At 41.5% G+C, this 21801-nt stretch overlaps 1 protein-coding gene across 1 annotated transcript in view; it reads left to right on the top strand.

The window, feature by feature from the left end:
• Positions 1 to 21445, top strand: part of LOC125164763 (uncharacterized) — a 43707-nt gene extending 22262 nt beyond the window's left edge. Inside the window, 8 exon segments of the mRNA XM_047857576.1 lie at positions 4597 to 4735; positions 13978 to 14018; positions 14545 to 15147; positions 15254 to 16706; positions 16709 to 16971; positions 17190 to 18725; positions 18727 to 19960; positions 20007 to 21445. Of these exon segments, the coding sequence (XP_047713532.1) occupies positions 4597 to 4735; positions 13978 to 14018; positions 14545 to 15147; positions 15254 to 16706; positions 16709 to 16971; positions 17190 to 18725; positions 18727 to 19960; positions 20007 to 21445 (6708 nt within the window).
• Positions 21446 to 21801: the final 356 nt, after the last annotated feature.

Below are 21801 nucleotides of genomic sequence, written 5' to 3'. Positions count from 1 at the left end.
TTTAAAGATTGCTGATATAATTCGTATTTGCTACAACCTCTGTACATAAGTTTGGACAGAAGATATTCCCCAAAACTTGATGTCATTGTTTGAATTTGGCCACAGTTGCTATTGAAAATTTCTCCATTAAATAGTTTATAGATAGTGATTTGACAAAAACATGCTAAAGGGATCAATACACTTGATGTTTTCTGAAAGTATTCAATAACTTCTAAAACAACTAGAGAACCTGGAAGAAATCATGTTAGCAATTTGCATATTTAGGGGAAATAGTTAAATGCCTTCTATATCATTTCCCTTTATATCTGAAGTGTGCGTACCTGTGCACCTATACAGACATTGGGGTGAACTCCTCAGCCATTCTTGCCTCATCTTCTTCTTATACACACACGCTCACACACACACACACACGCTCACACACACACACACACATTTGCACAAATGTATACTCTGCTAGTCTGATTAAAGGTCACTGATTGGTGTATTCTTATTAATAGCTGGTCAGGTGCCCCAACTTACTTTAAAAAGTCATGCATATTATTCTAGCCATATTCTAGCCATATTTTCTGCCTTTTCATTTCTTCTCCTTGAACCATTTTTCACCCTTCTTCACTTTGCTCAATGCCCTAAGATGCTGACCTGGTTTACAACCAAAGACCTACTTTCTGGTCCCCAATAGAATATCACAGTAAGAGATTCAAGGAAGGGAGAAAGTGATGTCAAGGAGTTACTGCTCTGACTCTTTCCCTGAGAAGTACCTCAGGATTACTGAGTTCCTGGAGCAAAGGTTACTGCTTCTCTAAAGGCAATCTTCTTTACAAGTCTCTCTCCTTTGTGTCCTTCCCTTCATTATTTCTAGATCTTGGGTTGGTAACAGTCATCTCCAAAGTTATTGTATTTTCCTTATAGTTTCTTCATATACATCCACACTATTGTAAATAAATGTTTTATTGCTAAAATCTCTTGAAGTGATTTTAAGCGACCCATGTTTTCTGTTGAGATCTTGAGGGCTGTAATGCCTAAATGTACTTTTCTTTTTTTTAAATTGTTTTTAATGTTTATTTATTTTTGAGACAGACAGGCAGAGTGAGAGCGGGGGAGGGACAGAGAGAAAGGGAGACACAGAATCTGAAGCACGTTCCAGGTTCTGAGCTGTCAGCACAGAGCTGGACGTGGGGCTTGAACCTACAAACCGCAAGATCATGACCTGAGCCAAAGTCAGATGCTTAACAGATTGAGCCACCCAGGCACCCCAATGCCTAAATGTACTTTTATTTTCTGAATCACGTGGCTCACCAAAAGGGTGGGAATTCCAAGATTTTAATCTAGGTTCAGGAGAAAGCAGAGGCTCTTTTAAACCGTTAGTCTTCACTCGGAGTCAGCAAACATTATTTGTTAAGGACTAGCGAGTAAACATCTTAGGTTTTACGGACCATGCTAATAATTGCCACGTGTTCCAATAAAACTCTTATTTATAAAAAAGAGAGAGAGGGGCGCCTGGGTGGCTCAGTCGGTTAAGCGTCCCTCTTAGGCTCAGGTCATGATCTCAGGGTTCATGAGTTTGAGCCCCGCATCGGTCTCTGGGCTGACAGCTCAGAGAGTACCTGGAGCCTGCTTCGGACTCTGTGTCTCCTACTCTCTCTGCCCCTCCCCTGCTCACACTCTGTCTCTCTCAGAAGTAAAATAAAAAATCAAAAAAAAAAAAAAGAGAGGGTGATGATTTTGCTCTTGGTTTATATAATTTGCTCTACCACGGGGTTAGACCTTACAATCCAAGCTAGGTTTACAAACATTTCACATTTGTGGGTGTCTCTTACGAGTGTCATTAGTAGCAAAGCAACATTTTTAGTTTACGCTTTGTTAGTTTTCTGTTTTTAGACTGTGTTACTGCTTTAGCTTTTGGGCTTTGGACACTGAATTTTATATATTAGTCACACACTTCTAATATTTTGTGCATTTTTTTTTCATTTGTCCCTCATAATGCAGTTTAAGGCAAAGCCATTGCCGAGAAGACTAACATAAAGAGTCAAATTTGTGAGTGAGCAACTTCAGATTTTGTATTGAGGATTACAATAAATTGGTGCCCCACTAATGTAGCATCCTGTTCTGGAGTGTAATATTCACATTCTCAACCAGTTATACAAGAACCCATTATCCTAACAAATAAGTTCACTGCCTACTGAGATTCATTATTTTGCAATTTCTGGAGCATCAATTCTTTTTTTTTTATGTATAATTTCATTTATATGTAATGTCTAAAATAAGAAATTGCAATTCAGATTCTTCCTCTTCTCAATTCTTTTCCCTCAATTTACACAAGTGCCGTTTGCTTCTGTATGCAGTCTGAGTCTGTTTCCCAGGTTACTTGATTATCTCATTAATTTACTTTTTCAAGATAAATATAATCAATATTCATAATTTATACAGTAGGATAGTTCATCATATTTGTCTGTTACTTACTTCTGGAGGAAAGATAATGACATGAACTCCAAGCATTTCATGCTGCATGGTAGTAAGGCTATATTGAGATAACAAATATTGTTAGTGCATAAAAAAAAATGGTAGTAGTGTAGTTTATAGCTTGGGCAAAAATCGGTAAAGTTAGAAAAAAGAAAGGAAGAGAAAAAAGAAAGAAAGAAGTACTTAAGGGAACGGAAAGGAAGATGAAAGAGAGTCTATAAGAGGAAAAAAGGAAAAAAGGAAGGTAAGAAGGAGGGAAGGAAGGAGCACTTAAAAGAAAGGGAAGGTGGGAAACAAGTTGAGTAAATAAAAAATATACAAAGGGTTTGTTTTGTTTAGTGGTTTTGTTTTGTTCTGTTTTGGCTCAGATCAAATTTTTTCTCTATTGCACCAGAAGAAAGACAGTAGATCGTATTTATAGGTGTCTAAATAAGTCATTAAAGAAAATCTGCAAAAGTAAGAATGCCTAGTTACCTAAAAGATTGGTTAATTTTCCACAGAGTAGCAAAACCAGAAGCTACAGGATTGTTATTTCTATAGGTCACATATTATAGCTTATCATTTTTCAGTATTTTAATCTCTAAGTTTATGGGGCTGAAAACATCAAACACATATTTTATCCCTTGAGAGAATTAGATGACTATGAGGTGAGCTTATTAAAAATGGAAATTCACAATATAAAAGAATCTGTTGTTGCATATTTTCATGTTTGGGTAATTATTTCTTTGTAAATAAGAAAGTGAATGAAAAAAAGGAAAAGAGAAACAAAATAAGAGTTACTTACATTTTGATGCAAAGCTTGTTAGGGGCACATGGGCCTTCTGAACAGGACTTAACACTTTCCAGTGATTTAGTACTCAATGAAGTAAGCCTAAAATGAGTCCTGCCTCTCTCTAAATACTTTTTAGAAGAGAAATTTTGCCTCCTTTTGTCATAGCCCATTAAAAGACCTTCAGATTTTCTTCTTATGATTTCTTTGATTTCTATGATTGCTTATGATTACTTTGACGTAGACATACAGTAAATGTTTTACATGTATTATAAAGCTGAAGGCCAGGCATAGTTATGGAAGAGGTATTTCTACCCTACTTTATGGATATGAAAACTGAGGCTCTGGGAACTGAAACATGTTTCAGTTCATCTTTTCACTTGTTAGGATAGAGTTGTGACTTCTAAGTTCCTTATATACCAGTATCCATCTGTCCTTTTTTCTTATCATTACTGTACTTTCCACATAAATTGCTTAACATTATCAATTTCAAAAAAGAGACAAAACTGGAACCAGCAGCCGTATTTTAATGTCTACACACTATCATTAAAAATAATTAGTTTCTCAGATGTTTTTTATGTCGCATGCCTGTTTGTTATATTTCGAGAACTAGCAAAGTTTTGTTAACATTAGGGTTTGGGCATATAACCCTAAAGAAACACTGAATTGTAGAAACCTCAGACCCAAGGACAAACAATACTTCTCACTCAATAATCCCAGTCATTTATAGAGGCTATACTTTCCTCATGTGTTATTGACCTCTGCAAACTCCCTCTGCTCTCCTGGATTTACAGCTACAAGTCTATATTCAATTCTTCTATAATAGCACATATTTCTCAACTAAACATGTTCAGACTTTATATTAGCAGAAACATTTCTTCCTCATGAGCTTGAAATATTTCTGTCTCCACATATTATACTTAGTTGCACATATTACTATCTGCAATTTGTTTAGGTAGGAAACCACCATGCAGGCACACCCACATACCTCATACTCAGATATATGTGAGAACGGAAGTGCTATCGCCACAACAAAGCCATTAAGTTCAAAGGAGGATTTAGTCTAATTCATCTGCCAGGAAACCAGATCTCCTACTGAGTTCCTTAACTTAGATAATGGCACCATTATCTTCTCAGTCACCCAGGCTCAAGCACTTTGATTCACACATTCATTACTTCAAACCAGTAAGGTTGTTTTTGTTTTGCTTTTTGTTTCTGTTTTTTTTAAGTGTACAATGTGTCAGATTCTGGAAATAGGCAGATGAACAGATTGAAATTACAACTTCTCATTAAGCTTATAGTCTATTGGAGAAAGCAGAAACTTGATTAATATTAAGTGATAAGTGCTACTTTTTGAGGTCTTTAAGGAGCAGTACCAGGAAACACTTAGGAACAGTTTTCTTCTGCAGGTGGTGATGAGGAGGAGTTATAGCTACCCAGGTGAAAGGGAAGGCTGTTTTCAGAAAAAGAAAAGCATGGCCTGTTTGGAAGTGAATGCAGCTCCTGGTAGTTGGAACAGAATGTGTAAAAGCAGGAGTGAACAAGTAGGAGAGTCCAGATGACAAACGATCATGTAAACAGAGAACTTTTCCTAAATGAAATGGAAACTGATGAAAATTTTTAAGTAAAATAATATGGTAAGACTTGCAGTTTGGAATGGTTATTCTGATTAGAGAATTGAGAATAGACTGGAAATATAAAAATATTAGAAGTAAAGTACATCCATGAAAAATTTTCAGTTACCTGTACAAAAAGACAATTAACAATGAACAGTACTTAAACTAGGTCAATGGCATTGGTGATGAAGAGAACATAACTTCTGGAGGATTGTGGGACTTAGTCTCAAACTCAGTTCCTGGCTTGATCATGGCCAACTTAATGAATGATGTTGGTGTTCTCTATTTTCTTTGGGAATACAAGAAGAGCAGATGAGATTTCCAGTTCTGGACAAGTTGGAAAAAACACATTCCATCCTGTTTTCCCACTAATCACAACTAAAAACTCCAGACTATATACACAAATATTCTATAAGAAGTCTCTGAAAAGGGAAGAAAAATACCTGGAAAAAGAAGAGCAGCCCTACATGACAGATCTTTTTGACTCTATCTGCTTCGTTCTAGAATAACATTATGCAAAAAGCCATGTCCCTCTGTTTCCCCACTGAGTGCTCTGACCATGGAGACTATAAGTAGAAGCTTGACACCTACTTCCGTTCAACATTAATGAGTCTGTTTCCCTTCTCATCCCTATCAGTCACTGGAGAGACCTTGGGACGGAGACCTATTGACTTTGTTAAATGAAAAACAACAAAGATCTACCTCCTCACTGCTCCCAGCTAGAGAATTAATGGAGGAATACAGATAGGGAGGAGCTAGAAAAATCTAGAAAGGAGCTAGAAAAAAGAATTCTTTAACTTTGTGTATGAAGTCCTGGTGGAATTTGTGTGGCTCATGTGTGAAACTATTCAGGCATAACAGAGCAAATGTTTACAAAAAGAGCCACTTTATGAAATAACACGCAGATTTCTGATTGGCCTGTAGGTAGCACACCACTAGGGCAGAGTAGCATAGCATGCAAAGATTTTGAAAACTAAACTGACATTTAAACCATAGCCAACACAAGTGAGTCAAGATGTACATCCTGACTCTAACAGGTTAACTGCCTACTAAAGTACAGAATTTAAATAGGAACCAGAATCTCATAACATAACAGCCAAAATGTTCAGGATATAATCCACAGTACTTACCTGAACATGAACAAGGAGAATCTCAAATTGAATGGGAAAAGAATATCAGTAAATAAAACCAGTGAGATGACACAATGTTGGAACTATCTGACAAGTATTTTAAAGCAGCTATTATAAAAATCCTCCAGCAATTTTGAACACTCTTAAAACAGATGTAAAGTCCAAGCAAAGAAAAGGAAAAAATAATAAAGAACCAAATAAAATTTTTAGAAGTCAAACAATAACTGAATAGAAAAAATAACGGGATGAGCTCATTATTGTAATAAATAGGACAGAGAAAAATCACAGTGACCTTGAATATAGAGCAACAGAAATTATTCAATCTTAACAAAAAATAATTGACTGAACAATGTGAACTGAGATCAGGCACCAGTGGGATAAGTATGACTTGTTGTATAACTTGTTGTATAAGCTCTTTATATATTTTGGATACTAATCCTTTATTGGATATGTCATTTGCAAATGTCTTTTCTCATTCAGTAGATTGTCTTTTAGTTTTGTTGATTGTTTCCTTCACTGTGCAGCTTTTTACTTTGATGAACTCCTAATAGCTTATTTTTGCTTTTATTTCCCTGCCTTAGGAGACATACCTAGAAAAATGTTGCTAGCATCAAATGCAGATAAATTATAGTGTGTGCACGCATTTAGGATTTTTTTTAATTACAGGTCTCACAGTTAGGGCTTTAATTCATTTTGAGTTTATTTTTGTGTATGGTATAAGAAAGTGTCCAGTTTCATTCTTTTGCATGTAGCTCTCCAGTTCTCCCAACACCATTTGTTGAAGAGACTGTCGTTTTCCACTTGTGAAGTCTGGCCTCCTTTGTTGAAGGTTAAGTGACCGTATAATTATGGGTTTATTTCTGGGTTCCTTAATCTGTTTCATCAACCTATGTGTCTATTTTTGTGCCAGTACCATACTGTCTTGATTGCTACAGCTTTGTAGTATATCTTGAAATCTGGGGTTGTGATTTCTCCAGGTTTTTTCTTCTTTTTCAAGATTGCTTTGGCAATCTTTGGTGTTTGTGGTTCCATACAAATTTTAGGATTGTTTGTTCTAGTTCTGTGAAAAATGCTGTTGGTATTTTGATAAGGATTGCATTAAATGTGCATGTTGCTTTGGATAGTATAGACATTTTAACAATATTTGTTCTTCCAGTCCATGAGCATGGAATATTTTTTTCCATTTGTGTCATCTTCCATTTCTTTCCTCATTTCTAGTTTTCAGAGTACAGGTCTTTCACTTCTTTGGTTAAGTTTATTCCTAAGTATTTTATTATTTTTGGTGCAGTTGTAAAAGGAATTGTTTTCTTAATTTATTTCTTCTGCTTCCTTATTAGTATATAGAAATGCAACTGATTTCTTCACATTGATTTTATATCCTACAACCTCACTGAATCTAGTAGTTTTTTGGTGGTCTTTAGGGTGTTCTATATATGGCATCATGTCATCTGAAAATAGTGGAAGTTTTACTTCTTTGTTACCAATATGAATGTCTCTTATTTCTTTTTCTCATCTGATTGCTGTGGCTGGGACTTCCAAAACTGTGTTGAATAAAAGTGGTGAGAGCGGACATTCTTGTCTTGTCCCTGATTCTGTGGGAAAAACTCTCAGTTTTTCACCACTGAATATGATGTTAGTTGTGTTTTTTTTCATATATGGCCTTTCTAATCAACATCTTCTCTTGAGTAATTTGTGGAACAGGCAGAAAATAAAATGAATATAGAAGGGCTGGCCAAACACCATCAATCAATGTGATCTAATTTACATTTGAAGAACACTTTACCCAACAAGAAAAGAATGCATCTTCTTTTCAAGAATATATGAGAGTTGGAGAGGAAGTGATTAGTATAATGATGTGTTAGGAACTAGAAGTGCTAGTAAAATATCTAAATTATCCAGGAGACAGTTAAATACACATAAAGCTTATTTAAATGGTTGGGGGAGACGGGATGGATTGATGATAGATAGATAGATAGATAGATAATAGGTAGGTAGAAAGACAGACAGATATAGAGATAGAAATTTGAGCATCGCTTACTGAGAGTCATCACTGATTCTTCAATAGTAGTCCACCCTTATCTGTGGAGGCTATGTTCCAAGAACTTCTGAAACCACGGATAGTACCAAACCCTATATACACTATGTTTTCTCTTATGCACACCTACACCTGATAATTTTAATTTATAATCTAGGCACGGTAAGAGATTAACAGCACTAATAATAAAAACGATGATAGTAACAATCCACTGCAATGTAAGTTGTATGAATGTGGTTTCTCTCTCCCTTCTTTTTGTGATGATATGAAATGATAAATGTCTACATGATGAGATGAAGTGAAATGAATGACATGGACATTGTGACATGACATTAGGCTCCTAATGATCAGCCCATGAAATGTCAGGAGGATCATCTGCTTCAGAACCATAATTGGCCACTGGTAACTGAAACCACAGAAAATGAAACCATAGATAAAGGGGGACTACTATACTTCATTTCTTGCATACAGTCCCCATTTTGTGGACATTTTATCTCCATAATTTCCCCCACTACAGCACCCAGGGTGGTTTTTTTTTTAATCTTTATTTTTTGAGAGAGAGACAGAGTGTGAGCAGGGGAGGAGCAGAGAGAAAGGGAGACACAGAATCCAAAGCAGGCCCCAGGCTCTGAGCTGTCAGCACAGAGCCAGATGCGGGGTTTGAACTCACAAACCGCGAGATCATGACCTGAGCCGCAGTCACTCAACTGACTGACCCACCCAGGCACGCCCTCCCCCCCTTTTTTTAATCCTTAATATCACTATTTCACTAAGAAACCATCATTATTTTTAGTTGGCACTATATAATTGTCTACTGTAATAATCACCTAAATGCATCTCAGTCGCCTCTGGTTTCTCACTTATTCCATCCCATTTATTACAGTGCAGCCAGAGTTATCTTGTTCCTATTCAGGGTCACTCCCTAATTCAAAAACCACTGCAGAAAATTTAAGACTTACCAAATCATTAAAGTACTCCACGTTTTGTACCAAGTGTTCATTCTACATCTTCTCATGCACACCTCATTTATACCTCCCTTATAAAATCTTTGCCAGAGTACATTATATTTTTTGTTTGAGGATATTAAGAATATTGTATAATAGTAATATCCCTTGCCCATTTTCAGATAATAACTAAGTTCTTTTTATCACAAATGTAACTTGTTACAAATAATATAATTTGCAGTATGTTTTAGATATCAACATGTTAAACTTAAGTTCTCATATAAAATCTTTTTTTAAAATATGGTTTGGCATTTTATTTGTTTTTCTATTGAAGTATAGTCTATACACAATGTTACATTAGTTTCAAGTGCACAACATAGAAGGTCAACAACTCTGGGCCCAGATCCCAGTCATATGTGTGTCATTAAGCCCTCCACTGACCTAGAATCCTGTAGGCCCTGCTACCTCAGAAAGCCTTGAAGGCTTTGCGTTCTCCTGGGTGAAGACCCTGTTTTTCTTGATACCTTGAGCTACTTGATTTTTCCTGAACATGTTGTCTATTTGTATGCTTTTATGCTTTGTTTAGCAAATTCCTCAATTTCAAATATAATTTCATATGTAGAACATTTTATATTTATTTACAAATAACTATAATTTATTTATATACATATATATGTTTAATACTTACAGGCATTACCTGTGCATGTTGTTGTGTTTTGTTTTTGTTTCTTTGTTTTTTTGTTTTTTGCTAAGATCAGACACAGTACTATGCCCAATATATGCTTAGAGAATGAACAAATTTAGAAAGAGGAAGGTAGTAACCTGACAAAAAAATATTTTTGACTCAGCAGGTATATTTATGTGGGAGAGAGTGAATGCTAAGAGCAAAGTATTTGGAGACATACCTACATGAATTTGATCTTCAATTTCATATACTAAGTATGCTACACATTCTTACTTAAGACTCAGTGTCCAGGTAAAATTGGATAATGCCAACTATACACAAGATTATAACAAGAATAAATAAAGTCATGCAAAGCTCATTAAATCTGGAGCTCATGAAGTCTTTAAAAAATATCAGCTTTTTATTGCCACCATTGTCATTATTAAAATTTGTGTTCTGTGACATACTCTATGTAACTCTTAGAATTTGTATACTTATATTCTAGATACATGAAATATTATTTTTAAATGTTTATTTATTTTTTAGAGAGAAAGAGAGGGAATGAGAACATGTGTGAGCGGGGGAGGGGCAGAGAGAGGGAGACAGGATCTGAAGCAGGCTTTGTGCTGATAGCAGAAAGCCTGATACAGGGCTCAAAGTCATAAACCATGAGATCATGACCTGAACGGAAATCAAGAGTCAGATACTTGACCAGTTGAGCCACGCATGCGCCCTGATACATGAAATATTCTCATGTTTTATTGAAGTTTCTCTAATAATGAGATCATTTGTGAATAAAGAGGAATTAATTAATGTGGCACTAATAAGCTACTTCATTATGTTGAAAGAGAAAAGCAATAACAAAGATAGAGAAGATGAAGAGGATTGGGGGAAAGTTTAAGTAAAAACCAAATAAGTAAGAGAATAGAAAGTACAAGTAGTAGAGAAAAATAATAAAATAATGACATTCATATTTTTAGACCTTTTGCAACTTTTAAAATAGTTTCCCATCCGTTGTGCCATTGATTTTCTAACCAATTCCATGAATAGAAAACCAAATGAAGTTAAGTGACTTGTTCATAAAAGTAGAGCTAAGGCTTTGAAGGTAGGTATTTTGACTTTTTAAAATGGCAATTAGATATCAAGAAAAGAATATTTGTCTATTTTCTCCCTTGGAGAGAGATAAATCCTAGACAGTTTCAGAGCTGTCCCAAAGCAAATAGTTGTTGAGCCAACCTAGCCAACTCTTATCCTCTTATTCTCGATATGCAATCATGTGTTGGTATATGTATCTTCAATCCTCTTTTTGCCTCATCCCCTCCCTTACTATGTGCTTATTATTTCTAACTGGAATACTGCAAACATTTCCTAACTGGCTTTTGTACTCTGTTCTTTCCACCGACAGCATACCTTCCTCATTCTCATTATTATTATTAACATTTATTTATTTTTGAGAGACAGAGACAAAGCACAAGTGGGGAGAGGGGCAGAGAGCGAATGAGACACAGAATCCGAAGCAGGCTCCAGACTTTGAGCTGTCAGCGCAGAGCCCGATGTGGGGCTCAAACTCAAAAACCATGAGATCATGATCTGAGCCGAAGTCGGACGCTTAACCGACTGAGCCACGCAGGTGCCCCTCCTCATTCCCATTAGATTGATTTTGCTAAATGGCAATCTAACGAACTATTTCTTTAGTCAATTCTTCTCACACCTAGTATGAAATGCAAACTACTTAGCATGACTTGTAAGACTTTTTCATCACAAACCATTTTTTTTTTCATAGATCTCCCTTGCTTGAGTAGCAGAGAATGAATGAAAAGCCTTGGGATGATGTTCTCTCAACCATACGTATTCATAAAAATTGTTCTCTCTCTTACAAATGCTTTCCCTCACTTCTCTGAGTTTCTCTTCCAAGTGCCTAAAAATTCAACTTTGCCAGCATCTCCTCTGGGAACCTTCTTTAAAGAACTCTCCTGCATTACTTCCCTGGCAGAAAGTGTGTCCCACTTCCTTTACCACACATTGTGATTGCTGATTTTGTTGGCTCTATTCGTTTGTTTATTCCTGAGACAAATAATTATTGAAAGCTGACTGTTCTGAGGCAAAGATACAACAATAAAAAAAAAACCATACAAAATTTTCGCTTCTGAAACTTACAATAAGAGAGGGAGGAGGTTAGGAATAACTAAACAATATCAATGCAATATGATACTCATGTGAAAGGAAAGTACAGGGAATATCTGTTTTTTCTTTAATATCTTACATTTATCTAGCAAAGTTCCTACTGTAATTAATTTGTAAGCAGAAACTATGCCTCTATCACTATATTTTCAATGCCAATGTTACTATATTCATATTGGAGAAACCTGATACATGTTTGCGGAATGAATAAATGAATGAATATTTTTTAAAAATATGATCTCCTGAAAAGATGATACAACTGTTGTTAGTGATCTCTTCTTGTGATTAATAATATTTGTTACTGAAATATTATTTTGATGTTATGTTTAAATGTTAGATTTTAATTTGAAAGCATGTTCTCTTATGTGTTTAGAGAAAAATGCCAAATCACTCTATTTGAAGGCTGTTGTAGGATTGTGAAGTTGTTACTGACCTGAATTTAGTATTTTGATCCACTAGGATCTGAACTATCCCATCACCACCGCTTTGTTCTTTTCTGTTTTGTTTCTGCCACATTAGTCTGATTTTCACCTCAGGCCTCTGGCATTTGCTGATGCAGCAAGAGGAGAATATTTTCTCTAGATAGTAAAATGGACTAGCTCTCCCCACTTCCTAGTAAGACTTCCTTAAAAATAGTGCCCTAATGCCTTCACCACTCTCTTTTTATTCCTATAACTTGCCACATTTTTTCCATAGCATTTATCAAAAGTTGACATTATAAATTTACTTGTTCATTTTTTTCTTAACTCTGCCACTTGAATGTAAGCCGCATAAGCGCAGGGATGTTTCCTTCTTCAATATTGCATTGCCATTGACCAGAAAGTATGGATACTTAATTAGCATTTGCTAAATGTATGAAACCATGACTAGTCCATAAGGAAAACTAAAGAGGGATTTGGCAGATATTATGGGACAGAAGAGCTAAGGGAAAAAAATCAAGAAAGGTAGAAAGGAGTGTGTTCTGTTCCTTAGACAAAAAGAAGGCATCCAGGATCATTGATGTCTAATGGACTTTGATGCATATAGCATCCTCCATAAATGTTTAGAGATGATTTAGTGTGGGGGATAAGCTTCAGAATCCCCAGGGCTTACACCAGTGGGTTAGCAAGGCATAAAGAATTACAAAGTCATAAAATGCTCACACCCGAGTTTGGGTAAACCAGATTGGGTAAACCAAGAATAGGGGAGTTGAAAGCCACTCGGAGAATAGGGACGAGCAAAGATGCCAGGAATAGGAAGGTGCAAATGCACCCCAAAAAGGGGGTGCAGAGCCCCCAAAATAGGGAGAGGCAAAGGCCTGATATAGAAATGGTGCAATGGTGCCCAATACATAGGAATATGAAATAAACAAGATTAGATGTTCAGGGTGAACGCACCCCCAATTTACTACTGTAGCAGAAAAGCTGCTTTCACAGGAGGATAGGGCCAGGGTCGGTAAATTGGTGAATTGGACTATGGACTGCTGCTGGCAAAGCAGCCCGGAGTGGAGATGGTTAACAAAGAAAAGGTGCTTTGTCAACACTAAAGTTATTTCTGCTGTCTCATCCACTAGGCTAGCTGAGATAAAGAGATGCCACCTCATGTTTGCTGTAAACAACCCTCCTCCCGACTGCTCAGCGCCCGGATTTTGTTTTGTATTAACCCAAACCCCTAACCACGAATATCCTCAAGATCCCCTTTCCCTCAGGTCCACAAGTTAATGTTCACAGATTCTTTGTCCCTTTGTGCACGTCCACCGCCATGTTTGTAAGCCTTCTGATCCTAATAATAACGTGGCAAGGACCCTTATTTGGGGCTCTTGTCTTTTCCTGGGCATTAGCCATTTTTCACTTTAATCCTGTATCCTCTCTTTAGACTTAGAGTCTACTGAGAGGCCTGAGAAAGTTAAAACTTAAAGGCCTGAGAAAATTAAAACTTAAAAGCTTAAGTTACGGGAAAACTGAAACTTAACCAAGCTTAACCAGCTTGTTCCGCTTCTGTACAATTGCTTGGCGCGCCCATGTATTTCTGATCAATCATAGTTGCCTGGCACAACCGTATATTCTTGATCAACCATTGTAACTTGGCACATCCGTGTATTTCTGATCAATCATTGTTGCTTGGCACATCCGTGTATTCCTGATTTCCCCATGACTTGTTTGTACCTGTCTATAAAAGGGGTGTAAAAACTTCTCTCAGGACCTCTCGTCGTCACCGGCAACGAGTGCGCGGAGGTCCAGGTTCGAACCTGCAATAAATGACCCTTGCTGCTTAGCTTTGACTCTGGACTCTGGTGGTTCGTTTTTGGGGGTCCCTTAGACTCTGGGCGTTTCATTTGGTGCATTGGCCGGGAAGGCCCCCCCCCCCAAACCCACCAGACCCCAAGTCAACGGGTCATTTCTGAGACCGATCAGTAAGTGAGCCGGCTCTGTCTGTGTCTGTGTCTGAGTCTGTTGTCTGTTCGATTCTGGCTCTCCCGCGCGGGATCTGTATCAGTGACTGACCTAGCCCTGGCGGACGCGCTATAGGGAAGTCAGTCGGGACCAGTAGGAGACGTCCTCTGGCTCCCGTCTGGGGCACTATCTTGGCCCATCAGAACTCTTTGTTCGGGTTAAGGACACCCCTTCTGTATCTGGTCTCTTCTCTAAGGCACCTTTTGTTTGCCGCCGCACTTACGATTTAACTTGTCTCCTCTCCCCTGCAGGAATATCCAACTCGCTTCCGGAACCTAAACTAATTTAGCCCATTTATTCTTTACCTATACAGGCTATGGGACAAAACCAGAGTACACCTCTCTCCCTCTTTCTAGCTAATTTCAAGGATATTCAGGCTAGAGGCCATAACCTAAGCCTGGACATCCGCCGGCCGAGACTCATCACTTTCTGCCGGTCTGAGTGGCCCACTTTCGGGGTGGGCTGGCCTACTGAGGGCACTTTTTATTTGCCTATAGTTGCCAAGGTAAGGGCCAAAACCCTCCGGCCAGGAGAGGAGGGCCACCCAGACCAGGTTCCCTACATCCTCGTCTGGCAAGATCTTATTGAGAACCCTCCACCCTGGATGTCCCCCTTCCTTTCCTCAGGGTCCTGTAAGATTCTCGCAGCCCGCTCCACTGACCCAACCAAGCCGCGAACCCCCTCAGCACCCCTACATCCCATATTGCCTGATAGCCAGGACCTACTATCCCTGGACCCCCCACCCTATCTACCCCCTCCCCTTGCACCCCAGGCCCTACCCGCAGCAGCCGCCCCACCAGCTGCCCTGCTGGTTGCCCCTCAAGGGGAACCGGGGGGGGGGGGGGGGCGGGAAGCGGCAGCTGTGCCAGCACCAGGGAGGCTACAGGCAGCGGCAGCACCTAGCCCTATTGAAAATGTAATCAACCATGAAGGGCCAGCCGGCCGAACCCGAGGGCGCACCCAGCGTGAGCCAAGCCCTCATATCCCCGACTCCACTGTAGCCTTACCCCTGCGGGAAATAGGACCCCCCCGATGAAACGGGCAATCCCCGACTCCAGTATTGGCCCTTTTCCACCAGTGACCTTTATAATTGGAAAATTCAAAACGCTCGGTTTTCTGATAACCCTAAAGATCTTATAGCCCTCCTAGAGAGCATAATGTTCACCCACCAGCCTACCTGGGATGACTGCCAACAGCTTTTGCGAATCCTGTTTACCACAGAGGAGAGAGAGAGAATTCAACTTGAAGCATGGAAGCTGGTCCCCGGGGAAGATGGTCAACCCACTGTTAACCCTGACCTCATTAATGCAACATTTCCCCTAACTCGGCCTGATTGGAACCACAACGCGGCAGAAGGTAGGGGACGACTGCTCATTTATCGCCAGACTCTAATGGCGGGTCTCCGGGCTGCAGCACGCAAGCCCACCAATTTGGCCAAGGTATACTCGGTAGTACAAGGTAAGACAGAGAGCCCTGTCACCTTTTTAGAGAGATTAATGGAAGCCTTTAGGCAATACACTCCCATGGACCCTGAGGCTCCTGAAAATCAGGCTGCTGTTGTAATGTCGTTTGTAAACCAGGCTGCCCCTGATATCAAAAAGAAACTCCAAAAATTAGAGGATTTAGAGGGAAAACAGATCCAGGATTTACTCCGCATTGCTCAACGAGTATATAATAATCGGGACGCTCCAGAAGACAAGCAGCTCAAAGCTACCAGGGAAATGACTAAAGTTTTAGCCGCCATAGTTCAAAAAGATCAAGGGCCCACAGGAGAACAAAAAACTCGCCCCCTTAGGCTCCCCCTAGACAAAGACCAATGCGCCTACTGTAAAGAAAAAGGACATTGGATTCGTGACTGTCCCAAAAAGAAGCAACTGTGCTCAGGGTCAAAGCAATGGCAAACCAGAGCGGCCCCCATCCTATTTACCCAGAACTCAGAATAGGGGGGACGGGGTTCGGACCCCCTCCCCGAGCCCAGGGTAATCCTACAAGTGGAGGGGACTCCTGTGCAATTCCTTGTGGATACAGGAGCACAGCATTCAGTACTCACTGACCCTCACGGAAAAATCTCTGATAAGTCCTCCTGGGTCCAAGGAGCTACAGGGACAAAAAAAAATCCTTGGACCACCCAACGAACAGTGGATCTAGGGACAGGAAGGGTAACCCACTCCTTTTTGGTCATCCCAGATAGTCCCTGCCCCTTGCTGGGAAGAGATCTCCTCACAAAAATGGGAGTTCAAATTCACTTTCAGCCCGGAGGGCCTAAAGTAACTGACTCCCAGGACCAACCTATCTTGGTCCTCACCATACGACTGGAAGATGAATATCGACTTCACCAAACTCCACCCTTCCCGGAACAGGATATTAGCTACTGGCTCCACTGGTGTCCCGGAGCCTGGGCAGAAACCGGGGGAATAGGGCTGGCAAAACATCGTCCCACTCTATTCATAGAAGTTAAGCCAGGGGCTGACCCCGTGAGGTCAAGCAGTACCCCATGTCAGCAGAAGCCAGGCTGGGCATTACCCCACACATCCGCCGTCTCCTCGATGCCTGAATCCTTAAGCCATGCCATTGGGCATGGAATACCCCATTGTTGCCTGTGCGCAAGCCTAATGGTGGAGATTATCGGCCAGTACAAGACCTAAGAGAGGTCAACAAACGGGTTATGGACATACACCCTACCGTGCCCAACCCTTATACTCTTCTCAGTACCCTCAGCCCAGACAAACGATGGTATACTGTTCTTTTTTTTTTTTTTTTTCCGACGTTTATTTATTTTTGGGACAGAGAGAGACAGAGCATGAACGGGGGAGGGTCAGAGAGAGAGGGAGACACAGAATCGGAAACAGGCTCCAGGCTCTGAGCCATCAGCCCAGAGCCCGACGCGGGGCTCAAACTCACAGACCGTGAGATCGTGACCTGGCTGAAGTCGGACGCTCAACCGACTGCGCCACCCAGGCGCCCCGGTATACTGTTCTTGATTTAAAGGATGCCTTTTTCAGCCTGCTCTTGGCCCCCAAGAGCCAAGATATCTTTGCATTCGAATGGGCGGACCCAGAAAGAGGCATAAATGGACAACTCACCTGGACCCGACTTCCACAAGGATTTAAAAACTCCCCTACCCTATTTTATGAAGCCCTCCACGAAGATTTAAGTGAGTACCGGAAATTAAACCCAAATGTGTCTCTCCTACAATATGTAGACGACCTCCTTGTTGCAGCCGAGACCCGAGAAGCCTGCCTCGTGGGGACAAAAAACCTCCTACAGACGCTGGAGAGCCTAGGGTACCGTGCGTCCGCTAAGAAGGCCCAAATCTGCAAGTCTGAGGTAATATATCTGGGGTACTTACTAAAAGGAGGACAAATATGGCTCACTGATGCTCGGAAAGAGACTGTCCTCCGCATCCCGTGACCCAACACGCCTCGCCAGGTGAGAGAATTCCTGGGGTCTGCGGGATTCTGCCGATTGTGGATCCCAGGTTTTGCTGAAATGGCCAAACCCCTTTACGCAGTTTCTAAAAACCAACCATCGTTTGAATGGTCTGCGGAAGCTGAGCAGGCATTCCAACAGATAAAAAGAGCTCTCCTATCGGCCCCAGCTCTAGGACTGCCCGATATCTCTAAACCTTTCCACTTATATGTGGATGAGCACAAAGGCATATCTAAGGCAGTGCTGACCCAGCATTTAGGTCCATGGCCCAGACCAGTGGCCTATCTCTCAAAGAAACTGGACCCTGTAGCCGCAGGATGGCCCCCTTGTCTCCGGATAATAGCGGCTACAGCCCTAATGGTTAAAGATGCCGATAAGCTGTCCCTGGGTCAAGAGTTACATGTCACCACACCCCACGCCATTGAAGGAGTACTCAAGCAGCCCCCCGATAGGTGAATGAGCAATGCTCGGATGGTCCACTATCAGGGACTCCTGTTAAATCCTTTGCGGATCACATACACCCCTCCCCGAACTTTAAACCCAGCCTCGCTGCTACCCGACCCTGACATGGACTCCCCGCTCCATGACTGTGCAGACATCCTAGCACAGATTCATGGAACAAGGGAAGACCTACAGGACCAGCCATTACCTGATGCTGAGGTCACCTGGTTTACTGACGGAAGCAGCTTCGTCCATCAAGGGCAGAGGTATGCAGGGGCAGCAGTGGCATCTGAGACTGAAGTGATATGGGCAGAGGCTCTGCCCCCAGGGACTTCTGCCCAAAGGGCAGAACTAATTGCATTAACCCAAGCATTAAGAATGGGGCAGGACCGCAAAGTGACTATATATACGGACAGCCGGTATGCCTTTGCTACGGCCCACATACATGGGGCAATATACCGTGAGAGGGGACTACTCACTGCTGAAGGCAAAGACATCAAAAATAAAGATGAAATTCTAGCCCTATTGGCCGCTATTTGGGCCCCTAAAAAATTGGCCATAGTACATTGCCCGGGTCACCAAAAAATAACTGATCCAGTCTCTCGAGGAAATAACTTTGCTGACCAGACTTGCACGCCAGGTAGCACAAAACCCCATTCAAGTACTCCCTGCGCAGCTACCAGACCCAGGGCCCCAAGATTTACCCCCACAGCCTGAATACTCAGAAGATGATCTTATCTGGATGCGCAAGCTCCCCATGACCCAAGTTACAGATGGATGGTGGAGGGACTCTAGAGACCGCCTTATCCTTCCCGAAAAATTGGGCCATGCAATCCTGACAAAAATACACCACTCTACCCATTTGGGGCCCCGAAGACTTCAGGATCTCCTCAGACAATCCAAACTGGTATTAAGAAACATCTCTGGCCAGACGGAAAGGGTTGTGACAGCCTGTTCCACATGTCAACTCCAAAACGCGCACCCACACGTCACAGCTCATGGCCACCGAAAAAGAGGAACCATACCAGGAGCCCACTGGGAAGTGGACTTCACCGAGGTAAAGCCCGGCAAATATGGCTATAAATACTTACTAGTGTTCGTAGACACTTTTTCAGGATGGACTGAAGCCTTTCCAACCAAGAAGGAAATGGCACAGATAGTAGCCAAAAAGATCCTGGAGGAAATCCTGCCCAGGTATGGTTTTCCAGTCATGATAGGGTCAGACAATGGACCTGCATTCGTCTCTAAGGTAAGTCAGGGATTGGCTTCCATACTTGGGGCAGATTGGAAATTACATTGTGCCTACCGGCCCCAAAGCTCAGGACAAGTAGAAAGAATGAATAGAACATTAAAAGAGACCCTTACTAAATTGACTATGGAGACTGGCGCTAATTGGGTAGAGTTACTCCCCTACGCTCTGTACAGGGTTCGCAACTCCCCATACAAGTTGGGTCTTACACCCTATGAAATCATGTTTGGCAGACCCACACCTATTATACCTGATCCTAAGTCAAACCTCATTCAATTAGACCAAGATAACAGCCTCTTGTCTTCTCTCAGGGCTCTACAGCGGGTTCATGAGGCCGTGTGTCCTAAACTAAAAGAACTGTATGAGGCAGAACTCCCACCCACTCCTCATCAGTATCATCCTGGAGACTGGGTCCTCGTCAAGCGACACCGGCAGGAGAACCTTGAACCCAGGTGGAAAGGACCTCACCAAATCATCCTGACGACTCCCACCGCCATCAAGGTAGATAACCTCCCCACCTGGATTCACCACACCCACGTAAAACCTGTCGACCCTCTGTCTGACCTCGTGGGACACACTGATAAGAATACTACTTGGACTATAAACCGGAGTAAGAAAAACCCCTTCAAACTAACCTTGCGCCGTGCCTCCCCTAGACATGTTCAGGATAGTAACCCTTGTCCTACTAGCCCTCAACCTTAAACACCTAGAGGGAGGACTAAATGCCCCCGTTGACAAACGGAAATTGTATGAAGTTCTGTATGGAAGGCCCTGTGATTGCAGAGGTGGCATAGTTAAAACCCTTACCCTGCCACATGGTAAAAGACTAATAGCCGGCTCTATAGGAAGGGGTGGTCACTATCAGCGAATATACACTCAAACCCAAGACTGTGGGACCACAATTGCTCACTTAACCCAGACCTATGACATCACAGGACCCCAAAAACAGCAGTGGTTATGTGTTGACAAACCTAAACCCCTGCCCCCCACAGCAAAATGCCCTTGCTCTACTTTCCAGGAATCGATGCATAGCTCTTGTTATGACTCCTATCAACAATGTATGGGGCCAGACAATTCCACAACCTACTTTACAGCTATCTTACAGAGTACCAGGGCCGCAAAAGCTAATGATAATAATATGCAACTTCAAGCTGGCTGCCGTGGCTTAGTTGGAGAAGCCGTCTGCTGGAACCCTCGAGCCCCTATACATGTGTCTGACGGCGGAGGACCCCAAGACACTGTCAGACAGATAGAAACACAAGCGAAACTTAAAGAAATTGCAAAACACATGTATCCACAGCTTAATTACCACCCCCTAATTCTCCCTAGGCACGATCCTTATGAGTTAGACCCTCAGACAATGTCTATCCTAGAAGCCACTTTCTTACTCTTAAACATCTCTAACCCGAGTCTAGCCCAAGATTGTTGGCTTTGCCTACCCCGGCGGACTCTCCGACCCATCGCCATCCCCACTGAAATTAATATCAGCATAACCAATGACTGCTTACCTTCTTCCCTACTTGACCCCTTCCCCGTTCAATTCATTAACCCATTCAATGCCTCGTGCTTTATAAATAACCTAACCTCCCAAAATAATAACATAGATGTAGGAGTCGTATCCCTTGCCCAATGCCATCAGTATGTCATTATTAACTCCTCGCTATGCAGTACCAACACCACCGTTTTCATCTGTGGAAATAACCAAGCCTACACTTATCTACCTCATAATTGGACTGGAGTATGTATCCTGGCCACCTTACTGCCAGATATTGACTTGGTTGCAGGAAAAACCCCCATGCCCATTCCTAGTCTAGATTTTGTAGCTGGCAGGTCCAAACGAGCTGTGGCTGTTATCCCCCTTCTGGCGGGCCTAGGAATTACAAGCGCATTGACTACCGGGACAGCAGAATTAGGAGTCTGTATACACTCCTATCTGCGACTATCTCGGCAGCTAATTAACAATGTCGAAGCCTTGTCAGGGACAATCCAGGATCTGCAAGATCAGCTAGATTCCCTAGCAGAAGTGGTGTTACAAAATAGAAGAGGGTTAGATCTGCTAACCGCAGAACAAGGCGGCATCTGCTTAGCCCTATAAGAAAAATGTTGCTTTTATGCCAATAAATCAGGAATAGTTCAGACCAAAATTAAACAGCTCCAAGAGGACCTCGCACGCCGACGAAAAGAACTAGCCGAGAACCCACTGTGGTCAGCACTCCATGGGTTTCTCCCTTACCTTCTCCCCCTTTTGGGCCTCCTACTAGGCCTCCTCCTCCTCTTTACCGTCGGCCCTATTATATTCAACAAAATAATGAACTTTATCAGAGATAGATTAAACACCATTCAGGTTATGGTCCTTAGGCCACAATATCAGCTTCTCGACATGGAAAGTGAGCTTAATTAGGTAGCACTGTAGGACCCAAGATTGGGTCCTCAGGTACTTGAGAAAGGGGG

This window comes from Prionailurus viverrinus, chromosome B1 (assembly GCF_022837055.1).
Source record: "Prionailurus viverrinus isolate Anna chromosome B1, UM_Priviv_1.0, whole genome shotgun sequence".
Taxonomy (NCBI): Eukaryota; Metazoa; Chordata; class Mammalia; order Carnivora; family Felidae; genus Prionailurus; species Prionailurus viverrinus.
This window is presented reverse-complemented; position numbering and strand designations above follow the sequence as displayed.